The following is a 10,474-nucleotide window of genomic DNA, read 5'->3' as shown; positions in this document are numbered from 1 at the left end:
TTACATAATAATGAGAACGCTAATTAGCAAAACTTTCGAGCTGAACATTAATAAATCATTCGTAAGCGTTAATAGATGAGTAATCACCAAAGCTGTATTTATAGTGATATCTAATAGCAGAAATTGAAAAACCATATAAAACACTGTTTAATATGTATTATTTAAATCATATAAGCTAATCGCACTGAAATAACGTGTGTTTATATGTGACAACGTAACTTAAGTTATATATAAATATAATCAACTGAAATGCTGCAATATCTTAACATTTAACTTTTAATGATTTAACTAATGATAGTGAAGCGATTTACATTATAATAAAAAGAAACTAGCGCGACAAAATATTTAACTAAATTCGGATTGTGCATTTACGAAATTAAAATTGTATGTGCGATGCTTTCATGGTTTTTAAAAATTTCTCCTTTACAAAATGTCCGGTGCAACTCAAAAATACCGCTCGAGTCGATAATCATTATTACACGTGTTAAGACTACAAACTAGCAACAAGAAACTCTAACTTCGAAAATTGTTTTTGCAAAATTGTATTATTACGTACGTCATGCGACATGGCAGAAACCGAAATATTTCTGCATTTGATTACAAAATGCATCCATCATTCACGAAATATCGTTCTATATACAAGCTAGAAGTACATAAACAAGGTTGTAGTTAAACTGTGATAAAAAGTAATCGTCTTATTTAGTACTCTAAAGGCCACGTTATTTCATACACTTTAAATTATCTTTAAAATTCTTACGGTACTGCAAACACACATTGCAATTATAGAATCTCCTTCCTTTCTCTCTTCCTTTTATTACGCGATCACAAGATTGTGTCTGACCTACAACAACTATTTTATATTAAAAAGTAAGAAAAGAAAGAGATACCACACCTTCCTAAATTGATGAATCTGTAATCTTTTATAACTAGATTAAAAGATCATGTTGTTACATGCTTCGCTGATATCCGAACTGATAGAAATTCAATTTTGATACTTAATATATAATACAAACGTTATAAAGTTACAACGTTATACGTTGAGTGCGGTTGAACGTGAGAGTGAGTTTGTCGATCATCTCTCCGGCGTTCTTGGTGGCGTTGTCCATGGCCGTCATACGGCTGGACTGCTCACTGCAGGCGCCTTCCTTCATCGAGGCGAGCGAGAATTCCAGATAGCTCTATATTACTTCCTCGTCAAGTGAATCATACACCGACAACTTCGGTACAGTAACCACCGCATTCTTATCGAACAATGGTAGATCATCAATCACGTACGATACCACGGACTTGAACTTGTTATATACTATGCGTCCAGAGCCAAAGGAATAACTGTAAAAGAGTAGCCATTATTTATACGACGTTTAAAAAAAATCTACAACTTATATATTCAAAAGAATTTATAGTGAAAAAATTTATAGTGAATAATCTCAGCTAATACTGCAAATGAACTATTTAAATTGTATAATTAGTTGCGTTGTGCTATCTGGGATACCTTTAATTTTTCTTCAAGACATCAATTAACTGACCCATGCGAGCATCCATAGACTCGATACTCTTCCGTGCAATTTCAAGTTGCTCCTCGCGCTGTTTCTGCTTCTCGGCATCAGTGGTTCTTCGATATTCCATCGACTCCACCCTCCACTCTCTAATTTCATCGAGAACGTCGGATTTACTTTTCTTCTTCTTTTTCTCAGGTTCTTCTTTACAGTCTACATCCGTGCACATTTTATCCAGAACGGGACGCCTGTTGGAGGCCAGTGCAACGGGCTTGACGCATGGCTTTTTGCCTAAAATTTCATCTAATTCTTCATAAAATGGACATGTCTTGGCCTCTGCACCGGACTGCATATTGTTGTCTTTGGTTTCAGTGTATTTTCGCTTTAACTCTTTCATTTTATTTTTACACTAATCTAAAAAATAATGTGTCTTTTTAAGTGTATTTAGTTCCTCGGCAACTATTTTCCATACATCATCGTTTTTCATTGAAGTGTTTGCGAACAATTCTTGATTCGCAGACCAGAAGTGTATGAGGCTTCTTACAACCAACTGATCTGTCCATATTGCAACTGCAAAACAAAAATGTTATCAGTAAATGCAACATGACAAAATATATGTTTTAATTGATATAATATAGGTAGTAATAATGATAGCAATAAACTGATTTTCACCATTTGAAGCAGTTTGGGTTTTGCTTTTCTTCGGTTGTGAATTGCCTTCAGGTGGAAGAACAGTAGATAAAGTCGAAGGTTGAACAGTAGCAGCTTGTTGATTATCCTCATTTTCTTCTGAGTTGTCGAGAAAAGGACTGTGCTCACAGTCAGTTGTACTGCTCATGCAGGCCTCTGTATCAGGCAGGCAGACCTCGATCAAACTCTGATCTAATGTAACAAAACATTGTATTATATATTGTATGATATATTTCTTAATATTTATATGTACCTTGTACATTTATAGCAATGTTATATCCTCTAACGCTCCGTATCATGTTCCCTGCTACGTCTTTGAGATACACATGCAGGCTTGGATTAAAAACGGGAATCGTAGACATATTTTTTATGCGTCACAAATGCACGCTGATACAATTGTCGTTTAATACTAATTGTGTTTTGTTAAAACAATGATGAAGATAGAATCAGAAGTATCAAACAATAGTGTTTAGTAAAAACCGAGAGATGGCGCCATTCGTTTGGGTGAAAAGGGTATAGTCTGAAAGATGTTGTTACAAAAGAAGAAATAAAACTGCCCATTTTAATTGTAAAATTAATTACTCTATAAAATGAACAATTAATTCGTAATTAATTAATCAGTTTGGAAATTGCAGTCTAAGTCTCATTACTTTCAGACTATTCTGTAATAATAATAATAATAATAATAACAAAATGATTTAATTACCTTCGAAATGCAGACTCTACACTCGTGAACGTGCACCGCATTTCGCAGAATGTGGAAGGCGAAGTGCATCTTGTGATTATCGAAAATTTGACCGGCCTTTTCAATTTCTTTGCACGTTACTTGTATGATGACATGTATCAGCGCGAGCGTATTTGGCGTTTTCCTTATAATCCACTTCCCGGTAATATCGTCGTTAATGTTAAAGACTGTGCGGCTAAAAAATTACAACGCAATTTAAAAAGATTGCATATTATATATGTTCAACAGAGAAATTGTATACCTTTCTCAAAGTTATTAATCATAATTAAATAAAGTGTAGGTTTTTAAACGTAATCTTACCAACGTTACATTTCGTTGTGAATGTCGCTAGCAATTTTAAAGCAGACGTTGACACTGTTTTATTTAACGCTATTCAGGCCCATAACTTGTGCACCACGTCCGCTAAGCCCTCTTTCGTCAGGGTTTCTTTAACACGTACATCTCCGCACATGAAGTTCATCAGAGGTATGAAGGTACAATTCACATCGTGCAACAAAGGATGAGTCTGTGCAATAAAAATAAGATAGTTTTTTACAAATTCATACAGGAAATTATGATCGAAATTCCATATATTAAAGTCTTTCCCTGCCTTTTTCTCCACTTGCTTTTTGTAAAGCTCAAACGGTTGAAGATTCAGCTCGACATACAATTCTTTTAGGATCATCAACGCGGTCTCGGGAAGATTACCCCGTATGCCGCTCGCTTTGCCTTCTTCGACACGCATAGTACATTAGTAAGGGCACCTACAATAAGATCTTTATCCTCCGATTGTTTGCTGCTCTTTTTGGATTTCGTGTAACTATGAGCGATGAAAAGATGCAGTAACAGTTCACATAATTCGCCTCTTATGGTAGTTTGTCCTTGATCTGGTAGCTGATCGTCTTTCGTACGCAAATCTTTCTCGCTTTCGTTTGATTTTCTTGAATGCTCATTCGCGTCTCTTATTGATAATTTGTTGACGTTCGATATATCTCGCAAACCACTTTTTGCTTTCGATCGAGACATGTGCCACATTAGTATTGAGCACGGTTTGTAATAGAAAGGTACCGCTTCTTCCCAAGGAATCTTTTTGAATCTCGTGGGACAGTAGAAAAGCTAAGGCACTAATGGCGCTCATTCTCAGATCTGTCGTAGTCCTTTATCGCAAGACAAATGGAAGCCAGGACCGTTTCAGGCCCGCACAATTATAACGCGCTTTGAATGGCTTCTTGAATGGGAAAATTTTGATCCTCCGTTAACGAAAGCACAGCCACGAAGTTGTAGATTTCCGTCCAAAGTCTGTTACGCAGATATATCAGGTGCAGTTCGGCAGACTCTAAGGAGATTAATATATGGAACGTTGTTTAAAAAACAAATTATACATTTTGTGACGAATAAATGTTCAAATACATACAGTATAAATCGATATTTAAGAAGCAAAATAGAATATAAAGCGAGTCCGGGGAAAAAAGTACAACGGCTGCGTACTTGTTGCTATGCGTGATGCAATTTGTTAAAACTGTGCAGATGCTGATGTACATTTCCAGCGTATCAGAATAATGACTCAGACTCTTCCTTCCTGCTCCTGATATCCTTCGAAATCTTAGTCAAACACCTTAAAACGAGAGATCAAATGAGACAATATAGGTGAAAAAAAGATAATCCAGCGTTATAGATTTTTCTACATACATACATACCCGAATAAATACTTATATATCATAGAGTTATTAGTCATAGAGTTATTTAGTCATAGAGTTGCAGTTTTTGAGGATGTTGCAAAACGCGATACACGCTTGTTCTCTCACTAAACAAAATTCGTCCCTGCTTGTGATGCACTGAAGAAGCAACTTCTGTAGTGGCTTTGGCATATCAGATAAGAAAAGTCATTGACGAGGTATTTTGTGACAATGACGATGACGACGACGAAAGTGATGATAAGGTTGAGATAATGCTTGCAACGGTGATGCACGAAGAAAAAGAAGTGAGTCCGAAGCCAGCACGATGCCAAAATTTTGTTGAACTCGTTGTGCCAAGATTTACTTTTAAACAGTTCCCTGTCTGCGCCAGCATTCGAAAGATTGTTAACTCTCGTTGCTCCTCTCTCTCGCTGCTCTCACTTCGGCCTCTATTGCAGCTTCCTTGCCGATGTCGATGGTCTTCTTCCCTTCCTTCTCCTCTTTTTCCTTGATGAGTGTTGTGCCTGAATGATAATATAGATTTTATATATAAATCCTGTATTAATCCAATTTTGTATACATCATTTCAGAGTAGCAATTACTTTTGGGTTCCTCGTGTTTCGGCTTTTTGGCTGGTGTGGGTTGATCTTCATCGCTGCTTTCGCTGAAACCCGACTGACATGCTGGTTTTGTAGCACTAATCGTGTCCGGAGGCGTTGATATCATCTTGTCTACATCTTGACGGCCAACAAGATCATCCGGCCTTTCCCAAACTGATATCCTCGAAGGATTGTAAAAAAATACCCGTCCGTCTCCAGTCCAAACACACCTTCACATACAAATATATGCGCTAGCATCAGGCGGTGTGGCATCCCAAAGGGTTCTGCTCCGATTTACGTTGCAATCGGATTACCAAACTGATTTGGCATTCTGTGCTGCATAGGGATCATATTTGGCGGCGATTGCATTATGTTCGTATTCACTGCCGGTGTATTTATCGGTGGCATATTGGTAATTGTCGTAGGTGCTGTAATTTCTCCAGTCTTCCATCACAAACATAAATTTCCGTACTTCAGTTTTTTTTTAGCCTCGTATTACATGGAAATTTTTGTTTTTTTTTTTGTAAAAGTGTGTAGTATCTTGAAAAGCGTCAAAGTGTACTGCCACGTAAGTTGAAATACAGTATCACTTAATTGTTTGTATAATTACTACTTCATCATAGAACACGCGAAAGTATATACTATATTTTTGTATATATGTGCTATACATGTACTACATTTTTTTAGTGGTACAAACATGGATATGGGAGTTATTGCATCTTCTGTAGTGGCTTTGGCATATCAGATGAGAAAAGTCATTGACGAGGTATTTTATGACAATGACGATGACGACGACGAAAGCGATGATGAGATTGAGATAATGCTTGCAACGGTGATGCACGAAGAAAAAGAAGTGGGTCCGAAGCCAGCACGATGCCAAAATTTTGTTGAACTCGTCGTGCCAAGATTTACTTTTAAACAGTTCCAAGAGAACTTTCGTATGTCTGCGCCAGCATTTGAAAGATTGTTAACTGTCATTGCTCCTCTTTTGGAAAATCGCACAGGAACTGGCAGACCGACAACAAAAATCGAAAAACAGCTATTAGCTGTTGTGTGGTTGCTCGCAACGCCCGATTGTTTTAGGTAAGCAGAAAAGTTGAATTACATAATTTTTTAGCCTTGTCTCCTATATTGTCATTTTTTCTCCGATCCTGTCGTATATATTGTTAATATTATACCTCACGTTTAACTTCATAATTCTCGATCTCATAACAGGCTGAAAGTTATAATGCACATATTTCTTTTGCAGATCTATCGGAATGAAGTTCGATATGTCAAAATCAACCCTTCATTCCTGCTTTCGAAGAGTAAGGGCTCAGTCACAATGAGAAAAATAAGGAATAAGATAAAGGAATAAGGAATAAGGGAATGTCGCATCTCACTTCAGTACATGTACATTAAAGTGAGATGCAACATGCCTTATTCCTTATTCCTTTATCTTATTCCTTATTTTTCTCATTGTGACTGAGCCTTAATAGTTGCTCTTGTTTCTATATCTCATAGACTCATTACTTGGCCTACAGGCGAAAAGTTAGAAAGGACTGTTCAGAAGTTTACCGATATTGCTGGTATGGCGGGAGTGATTGGTGCAATAGACGGTTGTTACGTTCCCATTGATGCACCTCAAGTAAGTTTAACTTGTATTCTAATTTGCTACTTACAGAGTATTATAAGTTAAAAAAATACCATGTAAAATTTTTAATATTTGTTAGGTTGATGCACAATATTATCGAACCAGAAAATGTGAGTACGCAATAACCCTTCAAGCGGTATGTGATCCTGAGTTGCGATTCACCGACGTATTTGCTGGCTATCCTGGGTCTGTGGGAGATCTCCGAGTATTTCGGAATTCTCCATTATACAGAGATACTGAGGCAAACGTTCAAAATTTTTTCCCCAATGGTGAATATATAATTGGAGATAAGGCCTATAATCCTCCTTTGCCTTGGTGTATTTCACCATATAAAAATATAGGACACCTAACTGCTGTAAATTAGTCTTTTTTTACTTTGCACGTAGCAGTTTAAGAATTCTTCGCCTTACAATAATAACACATATTAATTTTAGATACAAATCTCGTTTAATACCATTCTAAGTAAAACGAGACAAACAATTGAAAGAACTTTTGGATTACTGAAAGGACGCTTTCGACGCTTAAGACATCTCTCCATGGTCTGCTACGAAGAAATCCCAGACACCATACTGGCATGCTGTGTTCTACACAATATATGTCTACAGCAGGAGGATGATTTCCTCGAGCTGTATATTGAAGAAGGATTGCCTTTTGTTTATGGGAACGAAGGTGACGAAATAGGGCAGTATGAGCCTGCAGGAGAAACAGGCGGCGCGAAACGTGATCGTCTGGCTGCTGCATTAGCAAACCATTGATGTATAAGTAAGTAATTTCCGACCCTCACCGATGTAATCGATTAATTTGTCTCCGGTCACTCTCTCCTTTCTTCGCAGCATCATTTCGCTCCTGGCACTTCCCTGACCGAGAATCACGTCTTCCAGTCGCAATCTTTTAGTGCTTTCTTGCCTTTGTACTCGAAAGCTGCGGTGGCAATATTCAGTACTTGCAGCAAGCTCAAAATACATGTCGCGCTGAGTTCGGAACACCACTGTGCTAGAGCGGTTCGTTCTAATCCCTTCAGCACCTATAAGGTACACATTAATACATGTCGAGTAGCTTCGGAACTCAGAGATACACGGCACTGATTGCCCGCGGTGTCCGCCGACATTCCGCCAGTAATAGCTAATGCTACCGATTGCGTGATCGATCCGGATTCATCCGGATAAACGCTTTTGTCTTTGGAGTCTCAATGATAAAGCTGGGGTAAGGCATCCATCAAGTTACTAAGTAACGGCAGATATAGCGCGGCAACCCTAGCCTTCGCCGCAGGATCGGAATATCGCGGATCAGCATCGTGGCAGCTCATAAGATGTCGGACAGTCCCAATAGCTTTATTCTGTAGCATCGGATTTTGTATCTCCAAGGTGTTTGCCAGATCGGACAGAACAATGCCAACCAGAAAGTGTTGCTGCCTGAATTCTTGACTGAGTTCCGAAAACCGGGCTCTATCCCCAGGCACGAGAGTGGATATCAGACTGCCTGAACTGCCTGTCAATGGACTTGGCAATGCCGGAGCCGATCCCGACGTATAACCAGTGCCAAAGGGAAGATTCAATGCTACATAGTGCTCGTGCGAGCACACCGTTCTCACGAGATCGAGTTTCAGAGCGAATAACGCTGCGGAGTCGAGAATATGCATTGACGCGAGCAACAGGCGGCGCGAACGAGCGACAGCACGAATCCTCTGTTCATCACGGATAGCAGGTCGGATAAGAAATTGCCAAGGCTGGATATCAAGTTGGACGCCACGCGGATTTCCTTGCCGCAGCGCGATATCACCTCGGACGTTAACGCAGCGGTGAGCGTCGCGACATCGTCGCAGAACTGCGGTGAGAATCTAATTTTTCGCAGTGCCTCCAAGGACGCCATCTCAGACAGCGTGACAACCATCGAGCGCATTATCAGCTCCAGGAAGAACCAGGAATGAGTTATCGCCAGTTCGCGTGCCTGACCGGTGGATACAACCCAGTGCAAGGCAAGTTCCTCGTGTAGAAGTCTTCTGGTGAGATGATTGTTGATCGAGGGGGATTCCTGTCGCATCGACGCGGTTCTGTCCAATCCCCGCGAGTGGATTTCCATCTCCAGATCTTCCAGAGGCAGATCGGGATTGCTCTGTGCTCGCACGACGCCCCCGTTGTGAGTCATGCTCGGCAAAGAGCATTAATACGCGATGTAGGTGGCCAATAGCGCGTGTCTTCCATGCGCGTCTAATTGACCATCCGGTAAATTGGTGATATTTCGTACGAGCGACTGTCCCAGAGCCTCGAAGATGGTGGCGGCAACGTTCAACGATTGAGACGGTAATGTTGGCGGTCGCACTAGAAGACACAGTAATTGATCCAGTAATTGTGGAAGTGATCGCACCAAGGCGGAATGTGAGGCACGCGCTAATTCGAGAAGAGCTGATTTTAATTCTGATTCCATGCCCGCTTCGCCGATACGAGGCGGAACTTGACCGGTTTCCAAAAAGCCGCATAATGATAAAAATCTGTAATATGAAAATTATTAAAAAAATTATTACATATCTTTTTATTCGTTTTTTATTCCCACAAAGAAAAAAAATAATACATTATTACCTGTCAATATATTTGTCTTGCGGATGAACGCTGGAAACAGGCTCCAATATAACAGTGAAGACCCCTCGATGAGCATCCACCCATCGAGTGCCTGGCAAAAGAACATCGGGTGCAATGTAGGAATAATTTGCGGGTGGCGGATCTAGCATAGCAGGCAAACTGAATTCGCCTGATTGGAGATGACCATCTCTTAGAAGCAGTAGCCACTACAAATAAAATTTTACTATTTAGTTCATCAATCAAATTACCAAGTCCTAATTTTATTAATTACTGATTGAAATTTACTGTATATGCGACCGCCATTTCGACGTTTGGTTGCTCTGCTTTCTTCTGGCAACTAATATGATAGAAAGTGAACAATAAGTGATGTTTTGCACTTAAATCCGCGGGTAGTCTCATCTTGATTTCGTCGTAAAAATTCGGATTCTTGTTGTGGTATGATACGGAAGTAAAATATTCGTGCGTCGTCTCAGGACACGATGATCTGCCGAAGATAGCTGTAAGCGCGTCGGCTTCTTGCTCACCTCCCATAAGTTGAATTCTTACAGCGATATTACGGGCTGAGCCAGTTCTGGAGCTGAAGTTTGCTTCCTACGCATAATAAAATATAATTTCTCATGTCGTAGAATTAATAAGAAATAATTGATCGTACAATTTTATTCGATATGCACCTTGGGTAAAAAGTTAATTTTTAAACTTTTAACCCAAAGATTAATGTGATAGGTTAATGAGTCACTTATGTATTTTACATAACCTTAAAGAGTAGCGCGCCCAAAGTTAATTAATTAACTTTTTACTCGACTTTAACCCGACATAACCTGTCAAACCGTTAAACTTTAACTTATTTGAATACCCCTTAGATGCCAGTTTTCCAAAGAAGACTGCATACCGTGGAAGAAAATCCTGATATACTACTACTACCGCTCTTGGATAAATTACGAGAATAGGAAGTAGAAGTGGCATTTCACCCAGAAATAATTGCATGCTGCATTAGTGCATTTAAAAGGACATTAATAAAAACAATAGGAAAATAAGAAAATAATGATTAATATTCAGTTGCGAGAGTAGCTCGGAAATCGA

At 39.2% G+C, this 10,474-nt stretch overlaps 2 protein-coding genes and 1 pseudogene across 13 annotated transcripts; 1 reads left to right on the top strand and 2 right to left on the bottom strand.

The window, feature by feature from the left end:
* Positions 1–1,684: 1,684 nt before the first annotated feature.
* Positions 1,685–3,435, bottom strand: LOC112461755. 3 transcript variants are annotated; one of them, XM_025027133.1, is made up of 5 exons: positions 3,232–3,435; positions 2,893–3,106; positions 2,440–2,706; positions 2,169–2,378; positions 1,685–2,066 (listed from the first exon to the last, which is right to left on the bottom strand). In XM_025027133.1, exons 3-5 carry the CDS (start codon positions 2,546–2,548, stop codon positions 1,906–1,908), a joined length of 480 nt encoding a protein of 159 aa, XP_024882901.1. In that variant the 5' UTR covers positions 2,549–2,706; positions 2,893–3,106; positions 3,232–3,435; the 3' UTR covers positions 1,685–1,905. The 3 variants fall into 3 exon arrangements, 2 of the variants coding, with proteins under 2 accessions (XP_024882901.1, XP_024882902.1); XM_025027134.1 differs by having other exon boundaries at positions 2,440–2,499; XR_003041584.1 differs by lacking the exon at positions 2,440–2,706.
* Positions 3,436–3,521: 86 nt separating this feature from the next.
* Positions 3,522–9,985, bottom strand: LOC112461752 (annotated as a pseudogene).
* On the top strand, positions 5,190–7,595 carry LOC112461754 (protein ALP1-like). Of its 10 annotated transcripts, none has more exons than XM_025027126.1 (5): positions 5,190–5,753; positions 5,873–6,587; positions 6,689–6,812; positions 6,898–7,173; positions 7,253–7,595. In XM_025027126.1, the coding sequence occupies exons 3-5, from the start codon at positions 6,756–6,758 to the stop codon at positions 7,571–7,573; spliced, it is 654 nt and encodes a 217-aa protein (XP_024882894.1). In that variant the 5' UTR covers positions 5,190–5,753; positions 5,873–6,587; positions 6,689–6,755; the 3' UTR covers positions 7,574–7,595. The 10 variants fall into 10 exon arrangements, 8 of the variants coding, with proteins under 8 accessions (XP_024882894.1, XP_024882896.1, XP_024882895.1 ...); XM_025027128.1 differs by having other exon boundaries at positions 5,190–6,268; positions 6,435–6,492; XM_025027127.1 differs by having other exon boundaries at positions 5,190–6,268; positions 6,435–6,587.
* Positions 9,986–10,474: the final 489 nt, after the last annotated feature.

Source organism: Temnothorax curvispinosus, unplaced genomic scaffold (assembly GCF_003070985.1).
Source record: "Temnothorax curvispinosus isolate PA1 unplaced genomic scaffold, ASM307098v1 QBEX01011713.1, whole genome shotgun sequence".
In the NCBI taxonomy this organism is placed as follows: Eukaryota; Metazoa; Arthropoda; class Insecta; order Hymenoptera; family Formicidae; genus Temnothorax; species Temnothorax curvispinosus.
Note: the sequence above shows the minus strand (reverse complement) of the source record. Positions and strands in the feature narration are given on the sequence as shown.

Excerpts from the sequence above, each read along its gene's own strand:
- LOC112461755 (XM_025027133.1), bottom strand. The coding sequence starts at position 2,548 with ATGTCTACGATTCCCGTTTTTAATCCAAGCCTGCATGTGTATCTCAAA. Across the intron at positions 2,379-2,439 it reads CATTGCTATAAATGTACAAG|ATCAGAGTTTGATCGAGGTC; the intron begins GTACATATAAAT and ends TTGTTACATTAG. Across the intron at positions 2,067-2,168 it reads AACCCAAACTGCTTCAAATG|TTGCAATATGGACAGATCAG; the intron begins GTGAAAATCAGT and ends TTTGTTTTGCAG.
- LOC112461754 (XM_025027126.1), top strand. The coding sequence starts at position 6,756 with ATGGCGGGAGTGATTGGTGCAATAGACGGTTGTTACGTTCCCATTGAT. Across the intron at positions 6,813-6,897 it reads TTCCCATTGATGCACCTCAA|GTTGATGCACAATATTATCG; the intron begins GTAAGTTTAACT and ends AATATTTGTTAG. Across the intron at positions 7,174-7,252 it reads ATATAGGACACCTAACTGCT|ATACAAATCTCGTTTAATAC; the intron begins GTAAATTAGTCT and ends TATTAATTTTAG.